This window comes from Leptopilina heterotoma, unplaced genomic scaffold (genome assembly GCF_015476425.1).
Source record: "Leptopilina heterotoma isolate Lh14 unplaced genomic scaffold, ASM1547642v1 Lhet_36, whole genome shotgun sequence".
NCBI lineage: Eukaryota > Metazoa > Arthropoda > Insecta > Hymenoptera > Figitidae > Leptopilina > Leptopilina heterotoma.
In genome coordinates this window covers 1,698,728-1,715,325 of record NW_025111040.1, presented here as the reverse complement: position 1 = coordinate 1,715,325, position 16,598 = coordinate 1,698,728, and the positions used below count along the sequence as shown (strand labels likewise).

The 16,598-nt window shown below is 24.5% G+C and overlaps 1 protein-coding gene across 11 annotated transcripts in view; it reads right to left on the bottom strand.

Moving 5' to 3' along the window:
- Positions 1–16,598, bottom strand: part of LOC122505580 (Down syndrome cell adhesion molecule-like protein Dscam2) — a 359,000-nt gene that overhangs the window by 78,515 nt on the left and 263,887 nt on the right. For all 11 annotated transcript variants that reach the window (XR_006301928.1, XM_043617301.1, XM_043617310.1 and 8 more), the window contains one exon: positions 4,268–4,618. Coding sequence is in view for 10 of the 11 variants with exons in the window: in XM_043617301.1 (XP_043473236.1) it covers positions 4,268–4,618 (351 nt within the window). In the remaining variant the exon portion in view is untranslated. The remainder of the gene's footprint in view (positions 1–4,267; positions 4,619–16,598) is intronic.

Genomic DNA, 16,598 nt, shown 5'->3' with positions numbered 1-16,598 from the left:
ATCAACGATTTTCAATTCGTACCAACCTAAAATTTGTTTCTACTATTTATTTGACGAATAAGAACGTTTTCTTAACGGTTCCTCTAAACAATATCTTTACAAACGTTCCGTCTGACTAAAACCGTTCTATACTACTTAAATACTTCGTTTTCAATTCCTGTCTGACTAACATTTGCCTTTACTACTGACTTGAATGATAAAAAAGTATTTTTACCACTAGTACTTAAAAATAGAGGTGTATTTTTATTTACCAACTTTATTGTTGTTTTGTCTGACTGACGCCGTCCGTTACTACTTCAATCAACAGGTTTTAATCCATGTCTGATTAAAATTTGTCTATACTACTGATTTAAGTAGTAAAAACATATTTTAACACTTTTACTAAACAAAAAACAAATTCATAAACATCTTGTCTGACTAAACCTAGTCTTTACTACTTACATTGACTAACTTTGAAATTTGTCTTACTGAAATTTAATTCTACTGATGATTTGAATAATTATTCTGGTTTTTTATACTAATGATTCTTTACATGAGAACTTTGAACTCTTTTGTCTGACTAAAACTAGTCTTTACTACTGAATTCGACAAATTATAACTTTGACTAAAAATTATGTAACTGCTATTTTGAATATTAAATATGAGTTTTCATATTTTTGTTATTTTTTTGTCTACTTCAAACTGTTTTGCATAAGTTATCATTCGTTACAAAATAAATAAAAGGTATTCAATTTTTTTAATAAAAAATTTGTCCTCACTACTAATTTTAACCGTAAAAAACGTGTTTTTAACCTTTTTTGTAGCAATGAAAATTTATACAACAGTATCTTATTGAAACTATTTTTTAATACATAATCTGATAAATTTGACTTTGTCTGACCAAAATCTGGTTCTACTACTTACAATTGATAATGGCTTATATTCGAATTTATACATACGCAAATGTTTAAAGTTTATAATAAGTAATTGAATGTTTAATCCCTGTCTGACTAAAACTGTCCTTTACTACTAAAATAAATTGTTTACAATGTTTGCCTGACTAAAATTTGTCTATACTACTTATTTCATTAATAAAAATATATTTCTAATACTTCTCCTTGCATTCACACCTTTGTAAAAGTCTTGCCAGACTAAAAATCTTCTTTACTTCTCCAAATTCAAATTTCAAATTTGTCTGACAAAAACTTACTTTTACTACTTCTGCAAATATTTAATATCACAGTAAAACGTGAAGTGTTAAAATAACACCAGAAAGGATTAAGATAATCTATTTTGGTGTTATTTTTAAATTTTAACTATGAATAAAATTTTACTTTAAATAAAACACCAAAGTTAACGATTTGTAAAAATTCAACGAATTTAGCTTCTCCAGGGATAATAGTAAGTTAGTAAGAACTAACTTAGTAATATAGTTACTGAATTCAATTGTGTTCAAAAATTTAAAAAAATTCTCGTCAAAATTTCAATTATCTTTATAAATAATAAAATTCTTCTCTGATATTCAATTATTTTACAAAATTTTAATCAAATTCTTGTCAAAATTTCAATTATTTCCAAATTTTTACTAAAATTTAATCTACTATTTCAATAAAATTTTTCAAAAGAATTCCATTATTAAAAAAATTTTGAATAAAATTCTACGCAAACATTTAATTATTGTCATAAATAATAACATTTTTTACAGAAATTCAATTATTTACAAATTTTTTTTTGTAAATTTCTTCGCAATAATTCAATTATTTTCATAAATAATAACATTTTTACAGGGATTCAATTATTTTTATAAAAAATGAAATTCTTTTAGAATTTCAATAAATTATTGTCATAAATAATAAAACTCATTGCCGAATTTCAATTATTTTTAATGCAATTTTAATCGAATTCCTCGAAAAATGTAATTATTCTTAAAAATTTTATTAAAATTTGTCCAAAGAATTTAATGATTTAAAAAATTTGTTGATAACATTTTTTATGAAAATTTTTAATTTCAAGAAACGTGAAATTAATAAATTATTTATTTTTGTATTCAAATATAATTGAATTCTCGTAGAGTTTACTAATAAAAATGGTTTTTAAAATGAATTTCAGTTAAAATTTCAGATAATTGAATATTGAAAGCATTATAACGTGGATTTTTAAAAATAATTAAATTTTGAAATAGTTTCAAACTAAAATCATTGAAATTCTTAATTTTTCATATTTTTGACAAACAATTCTGTAGAATTAATTCAAGTTTTTATTTTTCAATATATATTTAATTGCAGAATTTGCGAATAATTGAAATTTTGTAAAATTGAATTGTAAACGAGTGAATTTGAAAATTCTCATAAAACTCATCGCAGCGTTTCAATTATTTTTCATACAATTATAATTGAATTCCTTGAAAGAAGTAATTATGTTCATGTAAGTTTTAATAAAATTCGACAAAAGAATTGAATTATTTAAAAATTTGTTACTAAAATTCTTTATCAGAATTGAATTTTCAGAAATATTCAATTATTCAATAAATTATTTACTTTTGCATTAAAATAATTAAATTCTTGTCGAATTTTCTAATAAAAATTGATTTTCATTTCATAAAAATGAATTTCAGTTAAAATTTTAGATTATAATTGAATATTAAAAGCAATATAGCGTGAATTTTTAGAAATAATTGAATTTTAAAATTAATTGTTTTGAAAAAGTTTAATTGAATTTTCTTTTATATTATTTGAAGCTTTTATTGTCTAATATGCATTTAATTAAAGAATTTAGGAATAATTGAAATTTCGTGAAATTGAATATTGTAAACAAATGGATTTGAAAATTGCTAAAGAACTTTTTCGAAAATTATTAAAAATAATTAATATATCAAGTAAAATTGTAGTTAAAAATTTTTAAAAATAATAATTGAATTGAAATGATGAAACACTTTTTAATACCTCACGATTTACTGTGAATTAATTTAATAACTATACGTTACTATATTATATCAACGTTTTTAATTTTTGTCTGGATAAAATTTTTCGTTACTACTGACAGTAGTTTTTATTACTTAATTTGACAAATTCGTAATTAGTCTGACGAAAACCTGTCTTTACTACTTAATTTCACAAATTTCAAACTTGTCTGACTACAATTTGTCATTACTACTTAATTACTACAAAAAAAAAAAAATTTTTACTACTAAAATAAACGATTTTCAATTTCTGTCTGACTCATCGCAGAATTTCAATTATTTTTAATACAATTTTAATTGAATTTCTTTAAAACAGTAATTATTTTCATTTTTAAGATTCGACAAAAGAATTCAATTCTTTAAAAATTTGTTGATTAAATTCTTTATGAGAATTCAATTTTGAGAAATATTCAATTATTCAATAAATTATTTACTTTTGTATTGAAATAATTTAATTCTCGTGGAATTTTCTAATAAAAATGGTTTTTAATATGGATTTTAGTTAACATTTTAGATTATAATTGAATATTAAAAGCAATATAGCTTGAATTATTAGAAATAATTGAATTTTGAAATTAATTTTTTTGAAAAAGTTTAATTGAATTTTCTTTTATATTATTTAAAGTTTTTATTTTCTAATATGCATTTAATTGAAGAATTTAGGAATAATTGAAATTTCGTGAAATTGAATATTGTAAACAAATGGATCTGAAAATTGCCAAAAAACTTTTTCGAAAATTATTAAAAATATTAGATTTAAAGTAAAATTGTAGTTAAAATTTTTTGAAAATAATAATTGAATTGAAATAATGAAAATAATTTTGAAGAAGTATAATATTCTTATAATATAAAATAATGATTTTATTACTTGGTCATCTTTAATTATTATAAAATATAAAGAAATCGATGACTCCGAGTCGAAGACTCGGAGTTATCTCTCTAAATTTGAATTAGTAAAAATGTTTACTAAGAATTAGTGACTGACTTTTTGCTTTTGAATTAGTAAATTTTACTAATAAATAGTAATTTCTACTAATTTATTAGTAAAGTTTACTAATTCAAAAGCAAAAAGTCAGTCACTTATTCAAATTAGTAAACATTTTTACTAATTCAAATTTAGAGAGATCGATATCTTCATGTTTTATAGTTAAAAAAAAATTTAATAAACTAAAATTAAAATTACTTTAACCTGAGATATTTTATAGGATCAGATATCAAAATTTTTTCAGTGTACGATGAGTTATACAGTGAAAATATTTTCGTACACAGAGGAAAGAGAAAAAAAATTCTAGTTTACTTTTTATAAATAATGAAGGACAAGTTTCTTACCAGCTCGGACTTGAACGTCGCGACTAAGGACTCGCCCGACAGAATTGCTGGCGACACATCTGTATGCTGCACTGTGGACGTCCTGCCTGTAAGCTGCAGCCGGAAACGGAAGAAGGACGAGGGTGCCATTACTGAGTACTCTTCTGACACTGGGTATGTCGCCGACTGGAAGACCGTCGACAGTTGACCAGTCAATGTTGGGCTGAGGACTGCCAGTAGCCGCGCAGTCAAGCCAGGCGCCACTCGAATTTGAAAATTCCACTCTAGACGATGGCTCTATGAGAAAACTCGGTCCACGGAGGTGAGCGTCAAAACTGTGGCCGCTTGAAGATGAAACTGCCGCTGTTGCTCCTGTAATCAAAATTTTAGATTTCTTCTCATTCTCTTGTCACAATAATAATAAATTAAAATAAGGAAAATAATGAAATTATTTTAGTAATAAATAAACATTACTGTATAATAATAATAATAACAGATCTATTTTCAATAGTTTCTAATTTCTATATTTACAGAATAGAAAAAGCAGGACAATAAAAACTACTCCATTTTTTAGTCTCCAGATGAGAAATGACTATCTATTAGAAAATATTCTCAACTTAAAAAGCAATTTTCCCTCTTCGCCATAACACACATACAACATACATATATATATTTAAACAGTGTATATACGCGTGGGAACGCGTGAAATCTCCCTTCTATGCATTGAATCTTGTTTGAGAAAGGATATAAACGCCGTCAGCGTGTGTAACGTGGGGGAAAAAGCGGGTAGCACACTATATATGTCAGCATTGCAGATTCGCGGATTACGAGAATAGCAACTGTAAATTCAACGTCGATTTCCAAGAGATTCCATTTCCAATCGCATTTATCTGTCCATGTATATATTCACTTCACACATATATACATAAATGTTTTCATTTCAACTTTCAAATTTCAAGGAAAAACTTTCTTCTCTCAAAACAAAAGAAAAAAAAAATGAAGCGAGCGTATCTCAGTTTAATTTTCAGAAAATGTTACTTTAAATTCACAACAAAAAACTTTTACTTCTTTTTTTTTTTGCTTCTTCAAAACAAAACATAAAATACGCTATCGATTCTTCTTACAAAACTATTCTTTAAACTTTTTCCATCAAAGATACCATCAAATATACCATCAAAGATACATAAAAGATAACAACGAACATTTACATAAATTTTCTTTAGAAAAAAAAATCTAGAGATTTTTTTAAAAAAATTTTGATGAAGATATAGAAATTATGCAATTTCTTTTACCTACTTATTTAAAAAAAAGTGGAGATTTATTAAAACATTGAGAGAGAGAGAAATGTAAATTATACGGATTTATTACCTTCTTTCAAAATAAAACAACTGAGAATTATAGAGAGATTTTTTTTCAATTCTTTTTTCAAATTCTCAATTATTCAATATTTTTCCAATTAATTTCACAAACGAAAATTGTGATTATAAAATAGATATTATATATTTTTTCATTTTATCTAAGAAAAAAATGGGGTATTTTTAAAATTCTTTTTTCACATTAATTTCACAACAAAAAATTGTGATTATAAAATGGAAATGATATATTTTTTTTATTTATCTAAGAAAGAAATTATAATTTCATTAAAAAGCATGTTTATCAAGTAGAAAGGCTCTGGAATTTTTTTCTTCTTTTTATCTAGAAGAAAATTAAAATTTTGTAAAAAAATGTAATATTTTTTCCCTTATTTTGGAAAAAAAATTTGGAATTTTGTTAAAAAATTATAGTAGAAATTGTGCAAATTATTTCCTTTTTTTTTAAATAACAAAATTTCGTTGAAAAATTGTGATTAAAAAAATAAAAGTATACGAAAAAAGTCCAACTTTTTAAATTTCAGAAAGAATTAATGAATGAATGAAAAAATACCAATAAAAAAAGTGAATTCATAAAAAAAATTTTTTTTAAATGAAAAAAGTTTTTTTTCGAGAAATTTAATTGTAAAAACTATTTCTACATGGAATATTTAATACACACGTGATAGAATATTACCATAATGTTGGACTTAGTCACCTATATAATCGATTCCGTTTATGACAGACTGGCAAATTATTATTACCGTATCGGTCAGTGATTACACTTCCTGCACATGTATAGATTCATATGTATTATGTATATCACCATTTATATACATATACAATATATAAGAGCAAACATGAATAGTAATGATCTTTAGAGCAAGCTGTCAATTTGGATGAATATATATTTAGGATATTATTCATGCTTGTTCACAGTATCCTGGCTTATATGGTCGGAAACTTTCATAATTTTGTAATTTATTTCACGAATTTTGTCTCATTTTTTTTTTTTTTTGCTGTTGTTATTTATTACACACTTTTTTATATTTATTACCATTTTTTTATTTATTACTTATTTCTTAGTATTTTTTATTTATTACTTATTTATAAATATTTTTTCCTTTTTAGGGTTTTTTTATATAGTACTAATTTTTTTTGTAGTATTTCGTATTTTTTTATTTTACTTTTTATTATTTTTATTACAATTTTCTATTTACCACTATTTTTTTATTCCTATTTTTTAATTTATTAGTATTTTTTTTAATTGACTTTAGTTTTTATTACTATTTGTTTCACTTATCACTGTTCTCTATTTATATCAGTAAATTTATTTAAATTAATAATTAAATAATTAAATAAAATGATTAATTAAATAATTAAAAAAGTAAATTATGAATTTTAATTTTAAAGAAAAGTCCAATTTCCGAATAATTTAGGGGGAGAGAGAAAGACCAGAACTGTTAGATATTAATCAGGGCATATTCCTGATTGTGAGTAACGAAAAAAATATAATCAATGAAAATTCTTTATTGTAAAGTACAGCAGTCAACATTTTTTTTTTGAAGAATTTTATTTTTTAAGAATAAAAAAGAATGGAAAAAATAAGAAAAAAATATAAATAAAATAAGTAGGAAAGAGAAAAAAAATTTTAAATTACGAAAAAGAAAAAAATAAATATAAGAATAGAAAAAGTGGGAAGTACAAATAATGAAAATAGAATAGTAAGTAGGAAATAGTAAGTAGAAAAGAAAAAAATAGAATAGTAGATGTAGAAAATAAAAATATAATAAAAATAGTAGGAAATTAGAATAATAAAAATGAAATAAAAAAGCAGTAAATTGAAAAATTATAATAAAAAATAGCAAATAGAACAAAAGAAATAAAATAGAAATAGAATACAAAAATTAGGAACTAGAAAAAGTATAAAATAAAAAACGAATCGTAATAGAAGTAGTAGAAAATTGAAAAAATTAAATTAAATTTAAATAAGTAGGACATAGAAAGAATATAATAAAATTGTATGAAATAGTGAAAATATCAATGAAAATTGTTTATTCTTTTATCATTTATAATTCTGTTTTGCTTTAACTTTTGTAATTTATTTATTTTATGTTTTTATTGAAATGCATTTTCACAGAAAATAAAAAGTGTGATTTTAACTTTTTTCCCTACTTTTTTCTGTGTTTGTAGTACAAGAAAAACCAGAAATGGGTAAAAAAATTAAATTCTGTCCACATCTAAAGTTAGTTTTTGTGTATTCTTTTGTTTTTTTTCTTTAAAAAAAATTTGTTTTGACAAATCGAAAATATGCAGGTATTTTTTCATGATTCATAATAAAATAATATTAGAAATTAGAAAATTTAAAAAAAAATGATGATTAACAAATGAAAAATTTACCCATTTTGTTTATTATATGCTTTTTTTATAAAAAAAGTTTCGTTTGACTGCGATCTAAATTATGCAAATTTTTTTCTTCTTTATTTATAAAAAATAGAAAATTTGTTAAAAAATTATGATTAAGAAATAGTAAATAAATACCCATTTTATGCATTATTTTTATTTCTTAATAACAATATTAATAACACTTTTTTTTTATTTTGGGAAAAAACATTACATATTCCCGTTTCTTAATATTTTTGTAGAAAATTTTTAACTTTCATAAGGGAATAATTTATATTATTTCAATTTTTTAATTACAATTGTTTTAATAAAATTCAAAGTTTTTTTTTTTAAAATAAACGAAACAAATGTTTATAAAGTTTATAAATTCTATTTGTTAATTACAAATTTTCATTTGAAAATGAAAATTTTTGAATTTTTAGAAAATAAAGAAAACAATTTTTCTCAAGAAAAAAAATGTTCTGTTACATTTTTACAAATTTCTGTAATTGTAAAATTATTCAAAAACAAATTTCTTTTTTTAAATAAATAAAATTTTTGAAATTAAATAACTTATAAAAGTATATTTTGCTATAAAACATGAAGATATTGATTGCTCCGAGTCGAAGACTCGGAGTGATCGATTTCTTCATATTTTATAATAATTAAAAATTTATGAAAATAATTGAATTATTGCGAAGAAATTTATAAAAAAAAAAAAAATTGTAAATAATTAAATTCTTATGGAATTTTTTTTTATTTTTGACAATAATTAAATGTTTACACTTTACACACAATTTTATTAATTTTTTTTTTAAATAATTGAATTTTTCTCAGAAAATTTAATTAAAATAGTAGATATTGAAAATAATTGAAATTAGGACAAGAATAAAGTTATTTTTGAAAATAATTGAACTTTATGGGGAAAAATGTTGTTATTTACAAAAGATAATTGGGATTCCCTACCAATTGTCCTAATTTGAAATTCCTAATTTCAGAAATTCCTAAAAGTCTTTTTGCTAAAGTTAAAATTCCTAATCAAACTTTCCTAATCTGTTTTTCCTAATTCTATTTATTTTCCTAATTTTCCAAAAAAAATTATGCATTCAAAAATTAAAAATTTTACATTTGAATTTTAAAAAATTCTATTAAAATTGTCGATAATAATTGAATTTATATTAAAATTCTTGAAAATAATTAAATTTAATTTATATAAATTAAATTGTGTGAAGAAATTCATAAAAAAAATCGGTAAATAATTGAATTCCTGTGAAATGTTTATTATTGTATAAAAATAATTAAAGATTTGCGTAGAATTTTATTAAATTTTTTTTTAATAATTAAATTCTTTTAGAAAATTTTATTAAAATAGTAAATATTAAAAATCATTAAATTAAGGAAATTTTTTGAAAATAATTGAAATTTTGCTAATAATTTTATTAAAATTTTGAAAATAATTGAATTTTGCAAAAGAAATTATTTAGAAATTCAATTTATTAAACAGGTTAAATTGTTAATACAAATTTTGAAAGTTGTACGTCAAACTCAACGGTTATTTAAATATAAACATTTATGAATAGAAAGCAATTGAAAATCGAACATCGTGACAGACGAATATCTATTTTCATAATTCAAAAAAATTTGTCTTTTAGGAAAAATTAACCATTAGGAAAATTTATATATTAGGAATTTACAATTAGAAAAATTGGATTAGGAAAACGAAATTAGGGAAAAAAAATTAGGAAAAATGATTTTTAGGAAAATAGATTATTAGGAAAATGCAATTAGGAAAATTAAATTAGGACAATCGTCCGGGAACGGATAATTGGGATTTTGACGAGATTTTTTTTTTTAAATTTTAAACATAATTGAATGTTATGAGAACAATTTTATTACTTTTGAAAATAATTGAATTTCTGCAATAAATTATTTGCAATTTCTCCCAAAAATTGAATTATTTTAGTGTTTTCAAGAAAAATTTGAATTTAAAATTTTTAAATTCTATTATTATTTTGAAAATTGCCATTTTTCACTTTTATCCCTTCTTTTTTGGATTGTGTAAAAAATATTATTTTCGCTTTAATAACTGTAATTCCCGAATGGATTATTTTTCTTTTCCTTCATCCTCTTTTATTTTAGGAATAAAAATTGTCTTTGCGCAGGGTGAAATTCAATTTAAACTTAAAGGGCGAGTATATGTGTACATGTGTATAAAAAAAAGAGGCGAGTGAGGTAAAACTTGTGCGAATGAGGTTTCGATAAACCTTTTTCAAGAAAAGTTGGTGTTTTTATCAAAAGTTTCCGAGCAACATGTGTTTTATGTTTATGAACATATAAGACACTATCACGTATACATACTAGGGTATATAAAGAGGGACAGAGAGAGAGAGAGAGAGAAAGAGAGAGAGAGGGAGAAAAGAAAGAGAGTTCGAATACTGGAAGGTCCGGTTAAAAGAGACGAAAAAGAAGAAAAAAACTAGAAAAAAGAGAAAAAAGGATCGAGAAAGAGAGTCAGCGTGGGCAATGGCATCAGGGATGGGAATCGATAGGCGGAACAAACTGGATAGATGGTTGGAAGTCGACGGTAAGATTGAATTTGCGGAGTAGAATCCACTCCCGACAAACTCGAGTGAAGAGCGAGTAAAAGCAAGTATACACCACGAACTTTGCACACAATCTCTCTTTCTCTCTTCTCTCTCTCTCTCTCTCTCTCTCTCTCTCTCTCTCTCTCTTTTTTTTTTTCTTTCTCCATCTTTCTCTCTCTTTTTTCTTTTTTTTTCATTTTTTTTTCTTTTTTCTTTCTTACATACATATATAGGAAGAGAGAGAAAAAGAAAAAAAGAAGGAGAGAGAGAGAGAGAGAATGAAAGGTAAGAGAAACAAAGTCTTTCGTCTTTTAGTGCGATGCGACGGCATAGACGATCGTGAAGAGAAAGAGTTTGGGGTCACTGTTTGCCCATCCGATCAAGGCAGCAATTATTTGATCCGGCAAGAAGAATGAAAGTGTACCATCTACTAAAAGAAGAGAGAGAGAGAGAGAGAGAGAGAGAGAGAGAGAGAGAGAGAGAGAGAGGGGAAGAAACCTCTCTATACATTTCAACTCTTGAGACCATAGTAGGATTTCTTCTTATTTTCTCTCAATTAACGTGGGGGATGAAAAGCTCGTACGAGAAATTCTACAAACGCTTCGCCTCCACTCGACGGACAATTAAATTCTCCCGATTAACCCTGTAACGTGCTCCATTCTCTCGAAAGGGACGGCTATTTCCGAGAAAATTGCGTTTTAAAACATTTTTATACCATAGCTAGTACTCGAGAGAACACTTTTTTTTTTTTTATCGTTTTATAACAGATAGTCCATTCTCGTTGGGCTGTTGAAAAAATATGGGACGGAGGGGGTGGGTGGGGTGTGGAAAAGTACGTTGCTATTATTAAAATATTTTCTGGATTTTTTTTTTTTTGAGTAAATAGATAAAAAAATGGAAAATCCACCTTTCGTACTTTCAATTTGGAGCTACACGCGGGCATTTAATTAAATTAATGTTTAATGCAATATTATATGAATTACGTTCATTCAACTTTATGGAATGTTTGGTAAAGTTTAATATGTCACTTGAAAATTTGCAGGCATGGGTAATTTAATTTGTACATAGCCGGTTACATTAATGAATATTATAAAGAAGTTGGAAATTTTTTTACTGGGTTTACTAATTTTATTAGGGTGAAAAGACAAATTAATTAGAGTAATTATAATTGACAAATATTTACTGTTTTATAATGTTACTGTCACTGTAAAAGGAAATGGTATTAATTCAGTACTAATTTTGGTGTTAAAATCGTAATTTGGTTTTATTTTAATATACCAAAACTAGCTGTAATTTAAAACCTTTTTTTACATTGTTTTTTACTGATTTTTTAATATACTTTTAATTTACTTTTAAATTCGTTTTATTTGAATATTAAAAATAAACATTCAAATCAGTAGTAAAGGCAAATTATTGTCGGACGAAAATTTTAAGATTTGTTAAAATAAGTAGGAAATGTAAGTTATAGTCAGACAGAAATGTCAAAAAGGTGTTAAAGTCACTATAAGTAGTGAATGAATATTTTAAACAGGAAAATCAGTAGAAAAGGTCAAACACTGGCCAGACAATATTTTTAGGACCTTAAGTCTTGAGTAGAAAAAGCAAGTTTCTGTCAGATACTACAGTTAAAAAATTTGCTAATTTAAGAATTAGTAGTAAATTTATATTTTAAACTCTAAAATTAGTAGAAAAGGCAAGTTTTCATCAGACAAAACTTAAGATTCATTAAAATAAGTAGTAAACGTAAGTTGTTGTCAGACAAAAGGATTGAAAATTAATTATAATCAGAATTATAAGTAAAAGTATATCTTAAACACTAAAGTCAGTAGTAAAGTCAATGTTTTGTCAGACAAAACTTAAAATTCATTAAAATAAGTAGTAAACGTAAGTTGTAGTCAGACAAAAGAAGCAAAAAGTAATTATAATCAGAATTAGAAGTAAAAGTATATCATAAACACTAAAATCAGTAGTAATGACAATTTTCAGTCAGACAAATTTGCTTTAATTGATTTTCATATCAATATTTTGTAGTAAATTTGAGTAGAAAAATTAGTTTTCATTAAACAGAATAGTCTTAACTTTTGTCTGACTAAAATTCACCTTTTTCACTGTTTTGACTGCATAAAATGAACATTTTTTTACGAAAAATGCAAATAAATTAAAAATATTTCAATTTTTTCAATATAAAAAATAAAATACACAAATAGAAAAAAACATTAAGAATAAGAAATAGAATATATAATAAAAGTAACAATAAAATCGTAATAAAATTTTATTTTCGACTGTGTTGTTCACTTAAAAAGTTATTAAAACAAATGTTTTTAAGTAGTAAAAGCAATTTTTAGTCAGACAAATGTTAATTTAAGTATCTAAATGTAGAAAAGGTTCATGTCTGTCTGTTAAATAATTACCAGTTGCTGATCTTATTTAGATGCCACATTTAAGTCAGTTTAAGTAATGGAATCAATTTTTAGTCAGACGTAACAGTGTAAAATACCAAATGTAATTCTAAGAAAAGATCAAAGTTGATAATAAATTTTAATAGTAAAATCATTAGTAAAGAAAGATTTTTGTCAGACAAAATGCTTCAAAAAGCGTTATTAGATAATTTTTAATATACATAATTCAAAAAACAAATATAGAAACAATATTAAAAATTCTCCTATAAAAATATAAAATTACAGATTTCTAATCTTAGATAATAATTCATTCTTTATACGCATATTATTCTCCTCAACTTTTTCTTATTTTACTGAAACGATATTTTACATCGAAGAAAAGTGACATTTCAATTTCCGTACACATTTTTCCTTGAGATTTCCTTTTTTTTCGTGCACAGAACATGAATAATGAAAATTCAACACTTTCAAAGAATAATAATAAAAAAAAAAAAAAAAAAAAAAAAAAAAAATACATTTTGATATCCGATTGAAAATTGATGTATTTAGAGTGACTAGTGTTCGTGATTGATTGATGCTACTGCTGCTGGAAAATTGATTACCCTTTTAACGCCTCGAGCTTATATCTTATTCTGAATTCAAATTTTCGCAAATAAAAATTTCCGAATAATATATTCTCGATCGCAACCATAGTTGCGATCGAGAATATATTATTCGAATTTTAAGAATTAAAAAATGTCTTGTTAGACTAAAAAAAAGGTTGAAAAGAAAAATTCCATCATTATCGTTAACAAGAAAGAGGAAGTGAAACCATTTTCTCATTGCATTTTCCTTTAGAGTCTTATATATATATGTATATAGCTAAAATGCATTTTCAGTTGAAGAAAAACATAGTAGAAAATAGTAAAAGCTGACAAGGCAAGAAAGTCTTGTACTTGGACGGTACGACAAGTGCCCAAGGCACACGGTTTTAAAAGAGAAGTGTGCAAAGAGACAATGACAGTAAAAGTGCAAGAAGATTCAGAGAGAGAGAGAGAGAGAGAGAAAAAAGTATATGACTCTCTCGTCAGGAGGAACCGGTGTCTTTGCTTTTAGATCGTTTTAAAATGTCATGAAACTTGCGCGCGTATGCTTCATGTCAGAGAGACATGAAAAACATTTGACTATTAAGATGAGACGTGTATGAAAAGGGTAGTAAAACATTTCTCATATTTTCCAACAATCGCTTTTTCTATCTCATGTCAAGCTCGAGTCACTTCTTTTACTTCTATATATATATATAAAATATATATATGTGTATATAGGATGTTCCGTATACTCGTCTCCTTCCTTTACTCCCATGTATTCAGGAAATTGAAACGACCGACACGTCTTCCTAAGAACGTTCGGGTTTCAAGATGAATCGAACCTCGTATATTTCAAAGTGAGCGTCTTATTCCGACGATCGTTTCCGATTCGCGTGGCTATGAAACGAGAAGTGCATTTCACGTTTTCGCCTTAGGAAAACTGTTATTTGAAGAAAACTGGATTTCGTTACTTTTTCCTCGAATTGAAAAATCTGAATTTTCATGATATATGTGTGTATATAGCTGTACCATCAGTGTAAACAAATATATGTGTAGTCGAAATCTGTTGAATTGCGATGAGAATTTATCCTTGGGACAGACTATGATTAATCATAGTAAATAAAGGAACACAAATAATTATTTTATAGTAATTTATATTTTCCTAATTATACAGAAAAAAACGTGAACTCATTTTTGCTGTTTATCATTTTGTGTTCTGCAACAAAAACAGTAAACTTCTGTATAAAATATAAAGTTAGGTTAGATTTTAACAAAATAACGCAGATGTTACATTTATTATGTTGGTATAGTAACAGTTTTTGATCCATGTCTGACTAAAGTTGACCTTTACTACTAATTTAAGTGGTAAAAACATATATTAACAGTTCTATTTAAATTTTAAATTTTAAAATGACAACTTTATAAACGTTCTGTCTGACTAAACCTTGTCTTAACTACTCACTTTGACAAATATAACATTCGTCTGATTGAAATTTAATTCTACTGATGATTCAAATAATTATTCTGGTTCTTTATACTAATGATGGTTACTACTGAATTCGACAATTTATAAGTTTGACTAAAAATTAATTAACTGCTGTTTTGAATATTTAATATGGTTTTTCCAATTTTTAGTTTTTTTTGTCAACTTTAAACTGTTTTGCATAAGTCATAATTCGTTACAACATAAATCAAAGGTTTGTAATTATTTTATAAACAAAATTTGTCCTCACTAGTAATTTCAACCGTTAAAAACGTATTTTAATACATAATCAGACAAATTTGACCTAAATTTCGTAATAAATAATCAAATTTTTAATTCTCGTCTGACTAAAAATAGTCTTTACCACTAAAACCAATAGTTCTCAATGTTCGTCTGACTAAAATTTGCCTATACTACTGATTTCACTAATGAAATCGTATTTTTAACACTTCTATTTAAAATGACATCTTTATAACAATCCGGTCTGACTGAAACTGGTCATTACTACTTAATTTAACAAACTTTACATTTACTAAAATTCTATGTTTACTACTGATTTGACTGGTAAAAACATATTTTTAACACTTGTACTTGCAACCATATTTTTAAAACAGTCCTGAGAGACTTAAACAAGTCTATTTTACTTAATTTGAATAATTTTTTAATTTGTCTGACCAAAACTTACTTTTACTACTCACTGAAAAATTTAATATTTTTTTTATATTTCTGAGATTCTTCTTTGACAATTTGAAACAGTTTTGTATGACTCCCACACTCCATTACTATTCGCAAATAAATAAATTTCAAATTTCGTCTGACAAAAATTTGCCTTTACTACTGATTTGATTTTTATAATAATATTTTATTATAATATTATCATAATATTTTTAACATTTCTGACAGAACGTTTTCTGTCAGATTGTTTGTATTAAATTTAATAATCCATAATTAATTTGTCAATATAATCTGATTTTAAGTGTCCGTTACAACTTAAATCAATCATTTTTAAAGTTTGTCTGACTAAAAATTGCCTCTACTACTGCATTGTCTGATAAAAATATATTTTAAACACTTTTATTAAAAATGAAACTATTTTAAACGTCCTGTCTAACTAAAACTGTCCGTTACTACGTAAATCAGTGGTTTTTGAATTTTGTCTGACTAAACTTGATCTTTACGTCTGAATTTACTAAAAAATGTATTTTAACCCTTTCACTTAAAATGACATCTTTATAATAGTTCTGTCTGACTAAAAATATTTTATACTACTTAATTTAAAAAAATTTAGAATTTGTCTGATTAAATCTTAGTTTTACTAATTTCGAAATTTGAAAAATATTAATAAACTTCTGAAATTTGAATTGACAAACCTTAAACTGTTCTGTCTGATTATTTAAATTCAATAATTAATAATTAATTTGTTGATATCCGTCTGATTAAAATTTTGCCTGAATATTGATTTGACTGACTAAATCTGTTCTCTACTACTTAAAATTGCAAAGATTTAATACGTCTGAGCTAAATTACTCTTTACTACTTAAATAAGTAAATTTTATAAATATTCTCTACCACTTCAATTGAAGGATTT